Source organism: Gobius niger (genome assembly GCF_951799975.1).
Source record: "Gobius niger genome assembly, chromosome: 5".
NCBI classification, from domain to species: Eukaryota; Metazoa; Chordata; class Actinopteri; order Gobiiformes; family Gobiidae; genus Gobius; species Gobius niger.
This window is the reverse complement of record NC_136856.1, coordinates 16,125,855-16,140,383: the sequence shown is the minus strand read 5'-3', so window position 1 is coordinate 16,140,383 and position 14,529 is coordinate 16,125,855. Positions and strand designations below refer to the sequence as shown.

General features: G+C 42.0%; 1 protein-coding gene across 3 annotated transcripts; it reads right to left on the bottom strand.

Moving 5' to 3' along the window:
• Positions 1-279: 279 nt before the first annotated feature.
• kdm3b (lysine (K)-specific demethylase 3B) lies at positions 280-13,977 on the bottom strand. 3 transcript variants are annotated; one of them, XM_079556501.1, is made up of 25 exons: positions 13,497-13,977; positions 11,341-11,490; positions 11,154-11,267; positions 10,958-11,063; positions 10,674-10,798; positions 10,549-10,608; positions 9,837-10,478; positions 8,565-9,645; positions 8,275-8,491; positions 7,988-8,202; positions 7,749-7,901; positions 7,566-7,673; positions 7,370-7,497; positions 6,997-7,288; positions 6,667-6,920; positions 6,295-6,567; positions 6,036-6,207; positions 5,867-5,957; positions 5,661-5,791; positions 5,463-5,582; positions 5,142-5,165; positions 2,230-2,369; positions 1,483-1,659; positions 1,264-1,398; positions 280-1,124 (listed from the first exon to the last, which is right to left on the bottom strand). In XM_079556501.1, exons 1-25 carry the CDS (start codon positions 13,698-13,700, stop codon positions 1,044-1,046), a joined length of 5,193 nt encoding a protein of 1,730 aa, XP_079412627.1. In that variant the 5' UTR covers positions 13,701-13,977; the 3' UTR covers positions 280-1,043. The 3 variants fall into 3 exon arrangements, with proteins under 3 accessions (XP_079412627.1, XP_079412626.1, XP_079412625.1); XM_079556499.1 differs by having other exon boundaries at positions 281-1,124; positions 8,565-9,681; XM_079556500.1 differs by lacking the exon at positions 5,142-5,165 and having other exon boundaries at positions 8,565-9,681.
• Positions 13,978-14,529: the final 552 nt, after the last annotated feature.

Below are 14,529 nucleotides of genomic sequence, written 5' to 3'. Positions count from 1 at the left end.
GCTTATTCCCCAAGGCACTACCACTGAATTATATACACTACATATAACTACACGGCCATGTAACCTGTGCATATTTGCACAAGGGCAGGTGAAATTTAGCTTCAAGGGGAAATGTACAGTAAAATACTTACTCCCATGGTAGCCCCATTTTCTGTGATCCAAATACTAACATAAAAACACAATAAATAAAACTATGGACAGTTGTACGTAAAATCAAGATAAAATGCATGTTTATTTCTTTAACTGAACAGTGTGGGCTAAGAACCAAAACAAATTCAACGTTTTTCTAAACTTTATTGTGAAAAATCAGACTGCTAGATCAATATATATATTGATACAATGTCAATGGCCAGTAGTTCTGTTCAGTTGCAATTGCGTTTTGATTTAGTTGAAAGTCTGCAGATTGTTTTTCCACATGGGCTGAACAATGTCAATTTAAACCATTACACAAACGCCTACCGTGTTTATAATCTTATTAACTCAGGCATATAAAAAGTGAAATAAGAAAACTAAAAATACAAAACTTTGGTCTGAATCCCTTCGTTTCACATATTCTTTTAGGCCACACTGGGCAGAAGCAATCAGCCATTTAAAACTCAAAAAGCTACAAAACGGGGTTAGCCTTGCTCCTACTTGGGTAATAAACTCATTGTTAGTCCAGTAAGCAGTTTATCCCGGTCTTCTGTGTGACAGCATCGCTCTTCTGCATCCCTTCACATCTTACATACACAATGTCAACAGAACAAACACACTGACCTTAAATACAGAGTTAACCAAAAACAAATTTAAAAACAGCTAGACAAGTAAGAGCATACGGTTTAATGGTGATAAAGGATTTCCTTCATCCAAGAGCTGAGCCAAAAACAAGTATGCTCTTTCTCAACCCCAGTCTTTGTAGACCCTGCCCGCCCCTCAAAAACCTACATTCTAGTTCTGTAAGTCTGTAGCTTGTATTTGTTTCGGTGTGGGACTGTCGGCATGAGGTGCATTAAGAAGAGCGTTTGAGAGGTTGGTCTCCTGGAACAGCTTTCAAGTGAGAGAAGCTAAGGTCGTGTAAGCCTAGATTCATGGGCTTTCAATGTCCCAACAGAGTCCTTCACGGCATGATAGATGATGTTCTTCACCTATAATGAGAAGAAAATGTTATTCAATTTCATAAGTGAACAACATTTCAAGACGATGGAATAAGTAGGCCTCATTCCATGACAAAATGTTTGCTTCAATGAGGAAGGCAAGAGACACAGTTAACCCAGTGGGACACACCTGTAGCTTGTCTTCGTGGTTTGTGTGAGTCGTGGACAGATGCCTGAACTCCTGCGTCAGTCTGAAACAGTGCCTTACATGTTCTGGAGATACAAAATCCTCTGCCACTTTAATACAGCTGTACAAGTTGTGGACCTGTATTTTGAGGCATACAGAACACGTCAGCACAAGTGCACAGGAATATTGATGATATATGAGATTTGTTTTAAAATGTCTGACCTGGTGAGGAGCACCCGCAGGGATGAACACAGCATCTCCTAAAAACTGTACAATGGCCCACCCCTGAACTCCATATTCTTCATAGAGTCTGCGCCGAAGCACTTGGTCCAGGTACCAGCTCTGGTCGTGAATGGGGTCGTGATCTGATGGGTTCTCCTGGCCTTGCTCTTCTCCCACCTAAGAGCAAACAAGTAGAAATAAATGACAACATATATTGGATCATCTGGATCGACCCATTAGCTGCTGCTAATGGGGCTCCTAATGACAAATAAACACAATAAAATAAACCCATGAGTAAATATAGTGTACATGTATTTGCTGGAGAAAAGCAACAACATTAAATGTAGAACCGGGATCCTTATCTTTAAGCACACTCTTTAAACGTAATATTTTCAGACAATGAGAAGACCGGGGTCAAATCCAGACTCTGACCAGTGCATACTGTTGTGTCTTTAGCTAAGGTACTCAATAATGTCACTATAAAAGTTTTTTTTCTTATTTTATAACTTTTCACATTCCTATTTTTCATGAGTATTATTGTAGGGTCATCAGTGTACATTAGATGCTGTATCCTACAATGCTTAAGGTGGGCTAAAAACCCCAAAAGGAGACATTCAGGTGGCATGGGAATGTTTGCCCAAATATTCCAGAAGAGGAGACTGGCCGGACACACTGGAGTATTGCAGTGTGTCCAGCCACAAGTCAGTCTTGTGCTTTCATTGTGAATTTAAAACTGCAAATAGTGACCTTGCGGAGCAGCTCTCTGATCTTCTCTGCGTCTTTCGCAGCGTAGATGTGCCAAAGGGCTCCGGGCTTGTCTTTGCCCTCGTACACCCTCCTCTTGGTCATCTCATCCACGTCACCTTCTTCGATAGTGGCAATGACCTCTGCAGAAACGACCATGATCAGAATGCAAATATACACAGAATGTGCTATTTTCCATAGGAGAGTGTTGCGCCAACATGTCAACCACAGACATATACTGAATTCTGACTATTTTAGAATAGAATGTAATCGCATTGCTAATAAAAGCTGTATATATATATATAAATTCTCTGATTGAAATTTTCTAGTTCTGAACTGGAGACTCCAGAGCACCCTCTAGGGTTTAAGATGTTATTTAAAATTTGAACTTTAGCCTCACTCGAGTTACAAAAAATCCAACTCTTGAAATAATGCGCATTCATAAACAGTTTAGCAGTGGCTCCTTAAGATGGACCAGTTCAGAACCACTTGATCCATAGAAGGGTACAAGTCACACACTACACAATCACGGTTGACAACATCCACATCATAAGCTATAGAGCTACTACTGCCTACAGCTGAACACGAAGTGATCTTCAACACGTAATACAAGAAACTTCACTGAGAGGCATCAATGATGACAGTGATGATTCAATGCTGTTCAAGTTTAACATCTGTTTTTACATTTCAGACATTTTTAAATATAATATACAATTTTAAACCGATACAGTTGCGCTCAAATGTTTACAGTTTCACCCTGGCAGAATTTTAGATTTTTTGACTCTTTTTTTAAAGAATATGAAAGATAACACAAACAGTATTGGTTCACTCATAGTTAGTGGTTGTGTGAAGCCTTTTCAAATCACAATAAAAAAAGAAACTTCCAAAGTGACCATGATCAAAAGTTTACATACCCTGGTGATCTTGGCCTGATAAAATGCACACAAATTGACACAAAGGGGTTTGAATGGCTACTAAACGTAAGCATCCTCACCCGTGACCTGTTTGCCTGTAATCAGTGTGTGTGTATAAAAGGTCAGTGAGTTTTTGGTAGCCTGGAATAATCCAGACTCACCGCTGTACCGGCCTGTGAGTCTGGTAAGACTCCGCATTAACTTGATTTCTACAGCGTAACATACGCAAGCAAACAGGAAGCGGAGTGAACCTATCAGCGAAGGGCAGTCTGTGGCGGTTTTGCGATAATATTCAAACAGAATTATGAATCACAAAAGTCACCTACTGCCGAGGTATTTTTGGTAATTTACCGCAGATTAGAAAAAAGCCTCGGCTCTCCCACGCACCGCCCGTAGATTGTTATCGAGGGGACTTCCACATCCCAAGCGTGACACTGCTCACCAACAACACGTGACCATTGATTGCGTGGATCCATTTGAGTTTGGCAGAAGCGGCAACAGCCAGCTCCCTGCCCAGACTGATATCCCTGTGTATAAAATATACAGAGGGGTATCATTCTGGATGCCAGGCTAAGTTTTTGGACTCCTGACAGACACTTGCATCTGTCATCTAGTGCTGCACTGGTGTTTCTGCTTCTGAGTCATGGGGAAAGCAAAATAACTGTCAAAGGATCTGCGAGAAAAGGGAGTTGAACAGTATAAAAGAGGAAAGGGATATAAAAAGATATCCAAGGCACTTAGAATGCCAATCAGTAGTTTTCAAAATCTAATTAAGTAGAAAATTAGGGATTCTGTTGAAACCAAAAAAAAATGGGACTTTTTGGCCACAACCATAAACGTGACATTTGGAGGAGAGTCAACAAGGCCTGATGAACGGTTCACCATTCCTACAGTGAAACACGGAGGTGGATCACTGATGATTTGGGGATGTGTGAGCTACAGAGAACTGATATCAAAACTGATATCAGGATAAATGCAGCAGGTTATTAAAGAATACTGGAGGAAAAGTGTCACTCATCAGCCTGGAAGCTGCACTTGGGACGCACTTGGACGTTCCAACATGACAACGATCCAAAGCACAAGGCCATGCCGACCTCTCATTGGCTACAGCAGAATTAAGTGAAGGTTCTGGAGTGGCCATCTTAGTCTCCCGACCTCAGTATCATTGAGCCTCTCTGGGAGATCTCAAACATGCAGTTCATGTAAGACAGCCCAGGAATTTACCGGAACTGGAGGCTTTTTACCAAGAAGAATTACCCGTTTTACCATCCGAGAAAATAAAAAGGCCCATCCACAACTACCACAAAATAATCCAAGTCATTGATGTCAAAAGGGGCAATAACTGGGTTATGTAAACTTTTGATCAGGGTCATTTTGGTTCTTTATTTTTTCATTATGATTTAAAAAGACTAAATTCAGTTGACCATAAATGGATTCACACAACTAATTACTAGTGAAAAAACAAAAACTGTGTTATATTTCATATTCTGAAAAATAGTCAAAATATTTTTGAGCACAACTATATGTAAAAAGTGAATTAGGAGTACATCTACAGTCATACTGTTATTGCCACTGTCATGGCTGAGAGGGACACATTGCCCTTTATCCAAAACATTCTCCCTAAAAAAACAAAGGCCAGAGCACAGTTTCCAACACTTGGGAGAGTGAAAACACCTGCTCAGTCAAATACATCATGTTTGCACATGAAAACCATGAATGAATTGGAAGAAATCCCTTTGACTCCAACCCCAAACACTGTATAATAAAGGGATTGAAAAAGTACCCCCCACAGATATTCTGAGGTATTAATAAGGGTTGCTTTTACAGGAATAAAAACATGACCATGAAACATGCTGAAAGGCTGAAAGCAGAGACTGTTGACTTCTTGTGCCCTGGCCCCAATGCTAATGTAACAAAAGAATGGGGTGGAGGCGTGAAGAGGGGAGTTAGTCAAGAAGGGCATGCTACTGAAGCGATACAATTATTAAAAGTAAAACAGACCTTTGCGTCCAGTCATATCAGCCTCTGTGAATGAGAAATTTTACCACAATGTAAATGTTGGTGACCCACTGAAGGGTCACTTTGGGCCAATGTTGATTGGAATAGAGAATAACAGCAGACAGAAAATGCAGTCTACCAATCAATTTATTCATTAGTATTAACTGTGTAAAACCAAATTGCTTACTTCCCAAATGCAAATCTTTTCAAGTAAAACATGTTTAGAAGTAAATGCAAATCCTTTCAAGTTAGAAGGTTGTTTTACAATTTTAGAATTTCATAATTTGCTGGTCCAATAGCAAAAAGAAAGAAAATGATGCTAACCTTGTTCTGACTGGTCGTCCCCTTGTGGGATGCCCACATACACCATGACATTTACAGCATCTGACACATCCAGATGGAGGTTAGTGGTGCCCACTTTCCTGTCCTCTGTTGAAGTTAGGCCTTAACAAAAAAGGAACACAAAATTAATGCGCCATTAAGCCATGTAAAAAAAGCTTTAAGAAAACATCCAGTTCTCACCATAGGCATTATACATTTTGGGGCCAAGGTCAGGACGAACAAAAAAGTTTGGCAGGCGAGCAGCCAGGTTTAGTCGACCATCTCTTTTTGTGTACTCAGGTAAGGGCAAGTTGTCCATCAAGTTATGAAATCTAAGAGAAAGATTATATAAATTATTAATATTAACAAATAACTAGTAGTCCTTTTGAACAAGTTTGGATCCTCACCGTGTTGGCATCATGTCTCTGAAGTCCTCTCCAGGAGGCCAGTCTTTTAATTTCAACACCATAGGATTGCCTTCATTGTCCTGCAGACGTTCTGTCAACAAAGTAAAAATATTCAACAAGGACACTTGCTAAAGTACACCCATGGAAGCTTTTATTTTTGTGCACTTACTGCTGATGACCTGGAAGCCGTCCCAAAAGTCCCGCACTTTAACGTCAGAGATGATGGCACAGTTTCTACAATTGACCAGGTCTACATCCTGATCTCCAAACTCCTGACTGAAGGCCTCGGGCCGCCACAAATGTGTTTTCAGCAGTTTGTGGATTCCTGACACCAACACAGGCTGGACACAGGGTGAAATTCTCAGTACATCAAACCATAATGACGGAAATTAAAATTAAAACTGCCGGAAAATGACTAGGATTATTACCTGACCCTGTTTCCAACACTCTCTGAAGATTTTCCAATTGTTGCCGTTACCAGGATCTTGTAAGCAGAGCAGCCGGCCATCACAAAGCCAGGAGTGTGAGGTATGTGGCTCCAAAACACTGAGTCCAATAACACCGTCCTTGCGTCCCCCCATGACACTACTCTCTCCCCCCTCGGAGCTCCCAGTCCGTCGCCCTTCTGCTTTCTTGGTCTCTACAACTGAGGCGATGATGTGGTCCAAGAAGTTTGGCAAGGTACTTTTCATTTTATCACCCTGAGGACAAAAAAAAGGTCTTGCCAATTGCCCACTATACACAAATTAGTACACACATAGTGCACCTTAAAAATTAAAGATAATTAAGAAAATAGTTACCCCTGCTGAGGTAAAAACAGACGGGAAGGGCACTCCACTCTCTCCAGGCCCCTGCTGTAGTTTTCCTGGTCCAGAGTTAAGCAGGTCTCGCAGACTGGAGCCTTCAGGTTTAGACTGTGATGCACTAGAGCCCAGCAGCAAACTGTTAAATAGCTTTGGACTTGAGGCGGAGGGCTTCGACAGGGCACTGAGGGAGTCCAGACCAAATGGTGGCCGACTTTCCCGACTCATCATGGAGCGTAGTGAACCGGATTCTGCAGAGGAAAAAAGGAAGATAACAATAAATGTTTGCTCTTAATACAGCCTAAGAGCTAAAGATTATGTACTAACCCTTGGTGTCATCTTTAGATTTTTGTGAAGCCAAGTCTGCTAACCAGTGCAGAGCAGAGCTATTGCCCTCTCCTGAGCGAGGCTCTTTTGAAGAAGATTGGCTGTTCACCGATGGTGAGGATGTGCTACTGGTGAAGTTCGTGGTGCTGTTCATTGATTCTCCAGTTGAACTCTCTGAAGGGGTTGCTGCTGTGGTTTCTGTTTTGACAGCTAATGGGTCTCCCTCAGTTTTTGGTGTAACCCCAACACCTGACGCAGCAGCCCCAGAACTGCCACTACTGGTCACTGTGGACTGGGGCATGTGAAAAAACAAACACACACTCAATCTCCATAATACACACACACTCACAAAAGCTCCAAACCTACAATATACCTGTGAAAACCCGTTAGCAGCACCAGGGCGAACAAGAGACTTGGTATTTCGACTGGTACAAGGACAGTTGGCCTTAATGCCCCACTTGCCTCTGGCTGCGTGAACCATATCCCCAATGTTGTATAGAGCTAAGCAGAAGGAGGGCATAACGTTATTCTTATTTCAAATAATTTACACAATTCTCCAAGTTCATTACCTGCCCCAGGAATTATCTGTGTGGGCATAAGATTCTGCGGCTCATGAGGCTGGCCTTTGGCACACTTTATCCACGAAAATACCTCATCGTCTGCATTTTCCTCTACATCTGTCAATCAGAACCACTGTTTTAACAGCTGATTATAATGAAAGATAAATGTAAAATTCGTTTTTTCTCACTCACCTTCTCGTGGTTTGCTTCTGCGAAGCCGATAACAGTCCAGACAAACACCAAAACCGCACTTACGACAAACCCAGTGGATGTTGAACAAGGTAGTTTCACAAACATCACACATTTCTCGGACTCCTCTCACTGCACGTTTCCATGCCACTTTTTCTAATAGGAGATAAAACATGTTAAAACAACTATACACTGAACTGACCATGACAATGAGACACGTGGCACTGGTGTATCATACTTACGATGAGGCTCTACCATCATTACGGCCTCCTTCTCAGACATGACCAACTGACAGAACTGGTCTCCAACGTTGGCCAAAATATACTTTGATGTGTCAAGGTCAAGACCCTCCTGAGCAGCCGGTGTCGGCAACCAAAGGCCCATTGCCATAGCATCACTTTGTTGGGGACTGAGGAAGCCCTCAACTCTGAGAATACCTTTACGAGTGAACGCCAATCTGCACACATAAGTAATGGTTAAACTCAATTTACCAAAGTATAATCCCGTATACAATTACTCAAACATTTACCTTCGAAAATGAAAAAAGCGGCAAGCCACATTGGGATCATCCTCTTCATCACTCTCTTCATCTCCATTTCTATATCTACGATATCTTTCAAGTCGACACTCGCGGCATTTGTGCAAATGAGGAGCCACATTGATGCAGGAGCCATCTTGAAGGAAGGACTCTCCAGACTGTTTTAGACGACGTACCTTGCTCTGATCTTTGAGCACTGACTGGCCCACTGACAAAGAAAAAAACATGGCAGTTAATGCATGCATCATCTAACATCAGGTAAATAAACAAAATAGACAAACCTTTGATAGACTTGTTACGAGGGCGGCTTTTGGCAGCAGCCTGTGCCTGTTTCTTCTGCTGAGCAGCATCAGCAGACTGCTGCAGCTGGTCTGGGCCCTTTTCTGGAGCATCCTCATTCTCGCTCAGGTCACTCAGGTCACTGTTGTCGCTGGACTCAGAGTCACGTTTGGACGTTTGGCCTCTTTCCTCAAACTTCTGGGACTGATTTGGGTCAAAAGACACAGACTGGTCTGCCATGCCACTGGTGCCAGAGCTTTCGAGCATGGGGCCATCTGAACATGATGATGGGCTCTTGGTGTCCTGGGACGGCTCATTTGTGGCACTACTTTCATTTTGAACTGAGGCAGGAGCTGAGGAGGAGGAAGAGTTGGGTAGAGTAGCAGTGGAAGCAGAAAACTGGGCCGTGATGATGGCTTTTGGGGGTTCAGCCATAGCAAACAGATTTGGCTTGCTGTCTGGGGCAGTCGGTGGGTTAGTACCAGAAAGATCAGCAAACGCCGTGTGAGATGTTTTCTCTCCATAGTTCAGAAATGGGTTTGTTGATTCGCTTGTGGCCTGTAGAAAGAGGTTCTGGTGGTTATCTGCAGCATTAAAGCCAGACTGCGACACGGGGCCACCTGCAGATGCACTATTGGCATTTCTCTTTGACGAATTTTGAGCTGCTGCCGTGACTGCCCCACCAACACTTAAGCTGGCATTTTTGCTCGCAGTAGAGACCGTCATACCCGGGAAGGCTACAGCAGATGTGCCGAGAACCCCATTTCCTGCTGAATGGTTTTCAGGCACTTTACATTGCTCTGACATTTTTAGTCCATCAGTCCCAGGTTTGAACAGGGTCAGGGGGTCCTTGTTAAGGCTCTCAGAGACTGCTGTGAAGTAATTAGTGTCCTTGGATGGAGGTGAAATCAGACTTGTGCCTGAGCCAGATGTCATGCACTGCATAAACAAATTTTGATCTTGTTGAGTTCCATTTTTTGCTGCCCCAAACCCAAATCCAAAGGGTCTGGAAGTATCCTGTCCAGTTGTGGGGATTGCTCCATTCATCTGAGAATTACTTTCTCCAAACACAGCTGGACCTTGCTGTGGCACACGAAAACCAAGAGCAGCTTTAGAACTCTAGTAAAGAAGAAAAAAAAGGAATACAAATAAATAAATTGAGCAAACAGGTTAGGAGTATTTTGTTAAAATTGTTTTATAAAATTGTCTTCAATATGCATGATGAAAATTATGTTTAAATTTGTAGACTCACAAGACTATATCATTTGTCTCACCTCTGTGTGTGTTCCCCAAGAAGGAGCTTTAGTGAAATTGGCAGAAGCAGAAAGTGTAGCACTTGTGCTGCTGTCCTGTGACGACCAAGGAGTGAAGACAGGGCCCACAGAACCTTGAGCAGCCGTTTTGGAGAACGCTGATGGAGAAGGCTCCTCTTTGTCAGGCTGTGCGGATGGGGAGGCCTTGGAGGTTGGAGCTCCATGGACCAGGCTTGGCATCTGCCCAAGTGAAGGGAAAGAGGAGGAGAAAGGGGAGGGTGCAGGTTTGAGGGGAGGAGGGACTGGAGTGTGAGTGATGTTTGAAGTGGAGTCTGCTGCACCTTGTAAAACAGGTGGACGCCCATTTTCTTTAATATGTCCTTGAAATCTAGGTGCCTGGTCTGTTAGATGAGGGGACATGACTTTTGGGTTATTTCCATCAGTGGATCCCACATTTTTAGCTGTGCTACTGACTCCAGCATCACTGGCCCATGTCCCCATTTGCTCCTGAGGGGATTTATTCATTTCTCCACTGTTTCGACCATCGGCTGCTCCTTTAAAACGCTTAAGGTTCAAGTCATCCTCCGTTTCTGAGGCCGTCCTCCGTCTGCGGACACTTTCACCCTTCATTGTTTCACTGCCTTTCCGTCCATTTGAAGCAATCTTGGAAAAGACAGTTAAAATCAACATGGAACTGCTTTGTTTACCATTTGCAAACTAATGCCTAACATACCTCCTCTCCAACCAACGTCACATGTATAACACGAGGATCAACTGTCTGAATGTCTTTTCCCTGAAAAAGAAACAAATTTAAGCAGTCAGATTTGAACACAACTACAAACCAATTGCAATCCTCACCTTGTCCAAAGTAATGTGCATAATGTGAGAGACAGGGTCATGTTTTGATACCAGCCCCTGAGCCCAGCACTCCTCCAACTCAGGTTGGTACACCCGAACTCGTCGTCCTTGAATGGTATACGATCCTGGGAAGGGTTATTGAGACACACACACGAAAAACTTAAAGCTGAATATATCTTTACCATAGCATTTAGGACAGCCACATTTATTCAACCACTTGATGTTTGATCTATGTCTTAACTGAAAGGTGAATGGAGTTGGACATGCAATGCACAGCTACCTACCCTTCCTAAAGATTTCCTGCAGTTCAAAATCATTACACCAGCCAGAAACCGCAGCTTGTAGCGAAGGGTGCTCCAACAACAAAGGGTGTCTTATATCTTTCTCAATCTGCATGAAAACACCAAGCAAACTTAGAAACAATTGAAACAGTAACAAAAACGGCTGTCTTGCTTTCAGTAATATTTAGCAAAAACATACCTCAAACCTCTGAAGTGAGTGTTTATCAGACAGAAAGTCCAAATTATTATGTGCAAAATACACCACAGGAACCAGCAATCCTAAACCCACTCTGTCAACCAGGGAGCGGAAGGCCTACAGAGACCAAATATTACATTATTTCCTTGAATCCAATAATTATTAATCAAAAAATGATCTCTTGACTCACTAAAGCTGGCCACGTGACAGCTGTTGATCCGGATCCGTCCCGATGTGTGGCCCAAACAACAGAGTCTTCCAGCAGCACAGCTTTCACCCCTTCACTGTACACCTTCACCCACGACCAGCGCTGTGTTGCGTTTTCAAACTCAACAAACACCTGCAGCCCAAAACAGAAATGTGTCAACAGATAGTACAGTAATTATTACAAAGGGTCAGCTGTAGCAAGTCTAAACCGTTTAAGGCTCAGGTGGTAAACTTGCCATCTACAATCCAGTGTGTTGTGTTCATGAACATGCACTGTTCCAACCAAATAAACAAACAAAAAATACTCAACGTCAAACGTAAGTTTGACTAAAACAGCTGCAGAAAATATTAAATATTTTACAACTTGTAGTTGACATATATTTTTTAATTTGTGTAACCAAATACTGGGTTTTAAAATATGGAAGGTTGAGGCCTAACATTAAACGCAGGATAATCATAATCCTGTCGTTTGCTTTTTTGTACTTCGTGCTACAACAGTACAAGAATAAATTTAAGTCAATGAGAAAGTTACACCACAGTGAATGTTTTGTCTTACAAACATTAATTCATTTGACTGACAGTAACATTTACAGCAGGGTTTTTAATCAAATAATCGATATCAAAATCTCTACTTTGGCCAGTCTCAATAATTGTAATGGGAGTTTAGACATTCCCAGTGCCTGTCATTTTGGTTGGCAAATCAGCTGTTTGGAACTCCGCCCGCCACTACAGAGTTGCTGTTATTTGATTTGTCTATTCATTTGAGTTTCCATTTAATGTATATTTAAATAGGCACAGGTGATTGCCAACCAAAAGTCACGTGACTGAGAATGGTCATCAGGTTTACAGCCATTTCATTTAGGTGTGTTAAATGATACTGGAGGAAAGTATTTGTTTTTGTTCAAGCTGAGGTTTGTACTAGGCCTGAAAGATATACATCGTTATCGTACCGGTATCGAGATATGAACATTCAAGATATTAATATCGAACAAGCAATGATATATCATTATCGTAGTGATATCGAGACAGGAACATTCAAAACATTAAAATTGAAAAAAGCAAGATATAAACGATATAGATTTTCATAAATAAAACAGCACTCTTTATCATTATGTTTTTATTTTCCTGGACAATGCTTGGTTTTTTGTACAAAAAGTGTACTTAATGTATTTAATTTTGCTAAGACATTTTTTTTATTGAATAGGAAACCTAGATTGATCAGTATGAGAATTATTTAAGGTCTGTCTGTTAATAAATGAATAAAAAAAGTGAAATGGTTAAAGGTTTTTTTAATCAAAGACTAGTTTGATAGTTTCTACGGTAAGTATTAACACATTAGAAAGTCATATTATTACACTGCCCACGACAGTCTGAAATGAGACTGACTCTCGTAACGTTACGTATTAAAATGTATCAGCCCTAGAGGCAGCAGTTTCTTTTGCAAATGTCTGTCATCTTTTACTACTTCCGTAAATTATAAGGTTTTTTTTCTTGATTTTGATTCAATAATTCATTATAGTCATTGCAAATAGTAGAGGTATCGTCTGCAATATTTTGAAGTTGGTAACGTTAATGTTAAATAAACATAAACCAGGGCCCTAATAACAACAAATATTCCATACAAATTGTACAATATCAAGTTTGTACCTAAAGAAAAGTAGAGCTACCCGTTTGTTCGATAACACAGAATAAAAAGACAGTTACATTCCTGATCATTTTACTTTACGGCGATCATAGAAGTTAACTGGTGTCGCTAACGTTGTTATCAGTTATAACGTTTTGCTAAATACAAACCGAATTTGACTGTGTGTTGTTCTACTATAACGAGCGCTTACCGTAAAACCCACTATTGCGATAGAAGCAGAATGATTGCTTATTTTCTAGATTTATGGAGACAAAGCGAAGGCCAGAAAAGCCTCGTCGTCGAGTTTTTGTTTCGCATCCCCGTGAGGAGCTGGTAGTTAGCAGCAGCCGAGTGAGGACAAGCTAACGCAGGAATGCTTCGAAACGGGAACGCTACATAAAAGGCGAGATATGACGCGATTATATGGCAGCTGATCTCTCAGTGGTATGTTTGACTATAGAATGGCTGTTGTTTTGTGTGCTGTGCGGTGTCAACTCGTAGATGTAAACACTAACCGTGAGCCCTGCAGCGGGGGTTGTTGTCCCCTCTCCGCCGCTCGTCTCGGGAGCACCCAGACCCATGACGCTGACAGCGCGGACCGTGCCCCGCAGCCAGTACTGGTCCTGAAGCGCCTGCTTCAACTCCGAACCATTGGCGGACCTACCGTCGTCCAAATGCAAGAGCAGTCGCTTCCCTATCAGTTCTAAGGAGTCCCCCATGGTTTGCTCGTTTGCTAGCTGCCTCACTGAGCCACCATGAACGGTGTTAAGTTCTTAGCACTTTGAAATGGTGGGGATAAGCAGCAGGGTGAGAAGAGATGTTGCTCTCCGCATCGATCTGCGGCACCAGCAGATGTTCTAACGGCACCTCAGTGCATTCAGCAGCGGACCGAGGCACGCCACGAGCGTAAATATGATCGCTGTTATTGTCCTCAGTGCTAAACGACTACCCAGCTACGTCCGCCATTGAGCCCTGCAACAATCAAACGCACTCCTCGTAGGCAGCAGCAGCACTGCAGAGACGAACGTGCAGGAAACAGTGGCCTCTAGTGGCCATCCTGAGAATAAGGTTAGTAGTATCAAAGCCACACACAGGAGTCTTTTTTACTAAGTGGATAAGTCGATAAACAGCAATATATATATATATGTTTATGTATGTATGTGTGTACGCACACACACAATCTTGTACTGCTATTTTAGTGAGGACACTCAAAGACATAATTTATTACCCAGACCCTGAGCCCCAACCCTAACTTTAACCCAATTCTAACCTTAACCCTAAAACCACATCTTGACCCTCAATCACTCAAAAATAAGTAAGGACCACACACACACACTTACACTTACACTTACACTTACACTTACACTTACACTTACACTTACACTTACACTTACACGTGTCTATAGCCTATATATGAATGCCTATTTGATTTAGATACAAGGTAGGCGTAACCAATGGAGATGGTTCCATTAGCTGGGAAAACCTACCAGAAAAATATATATTTTTATATTTTCCTTGGCCTGTAATTTATCTAGCATCTAGTGCTGT

Excerpts from the sequence above, each read along its gene's own strand:
- kdm3b (XM_079556499.1), bottom strand. The coding sequence starts at position 13,700 with ATGGGGGACTCCTTAGAACTGATAGGGAAGCGACTGCTCTTGCATTTG. Across the intron at positions 10,479-10,548 it reads TGACGTTGGTTGGAGAGGAG|ATTGCTTCAAATGGACGGAA; the intron begins GTATGTTAGGCA and ends GTCTTTTCCAAG. Across the intron at positions 6,921-6,996 it reads ATCTAAAGATGACACCAAGG|AATCCGGTTCACTACGCTCC; the intron begins GTTAGTACATAA and ends TTTCCTCTGCAG.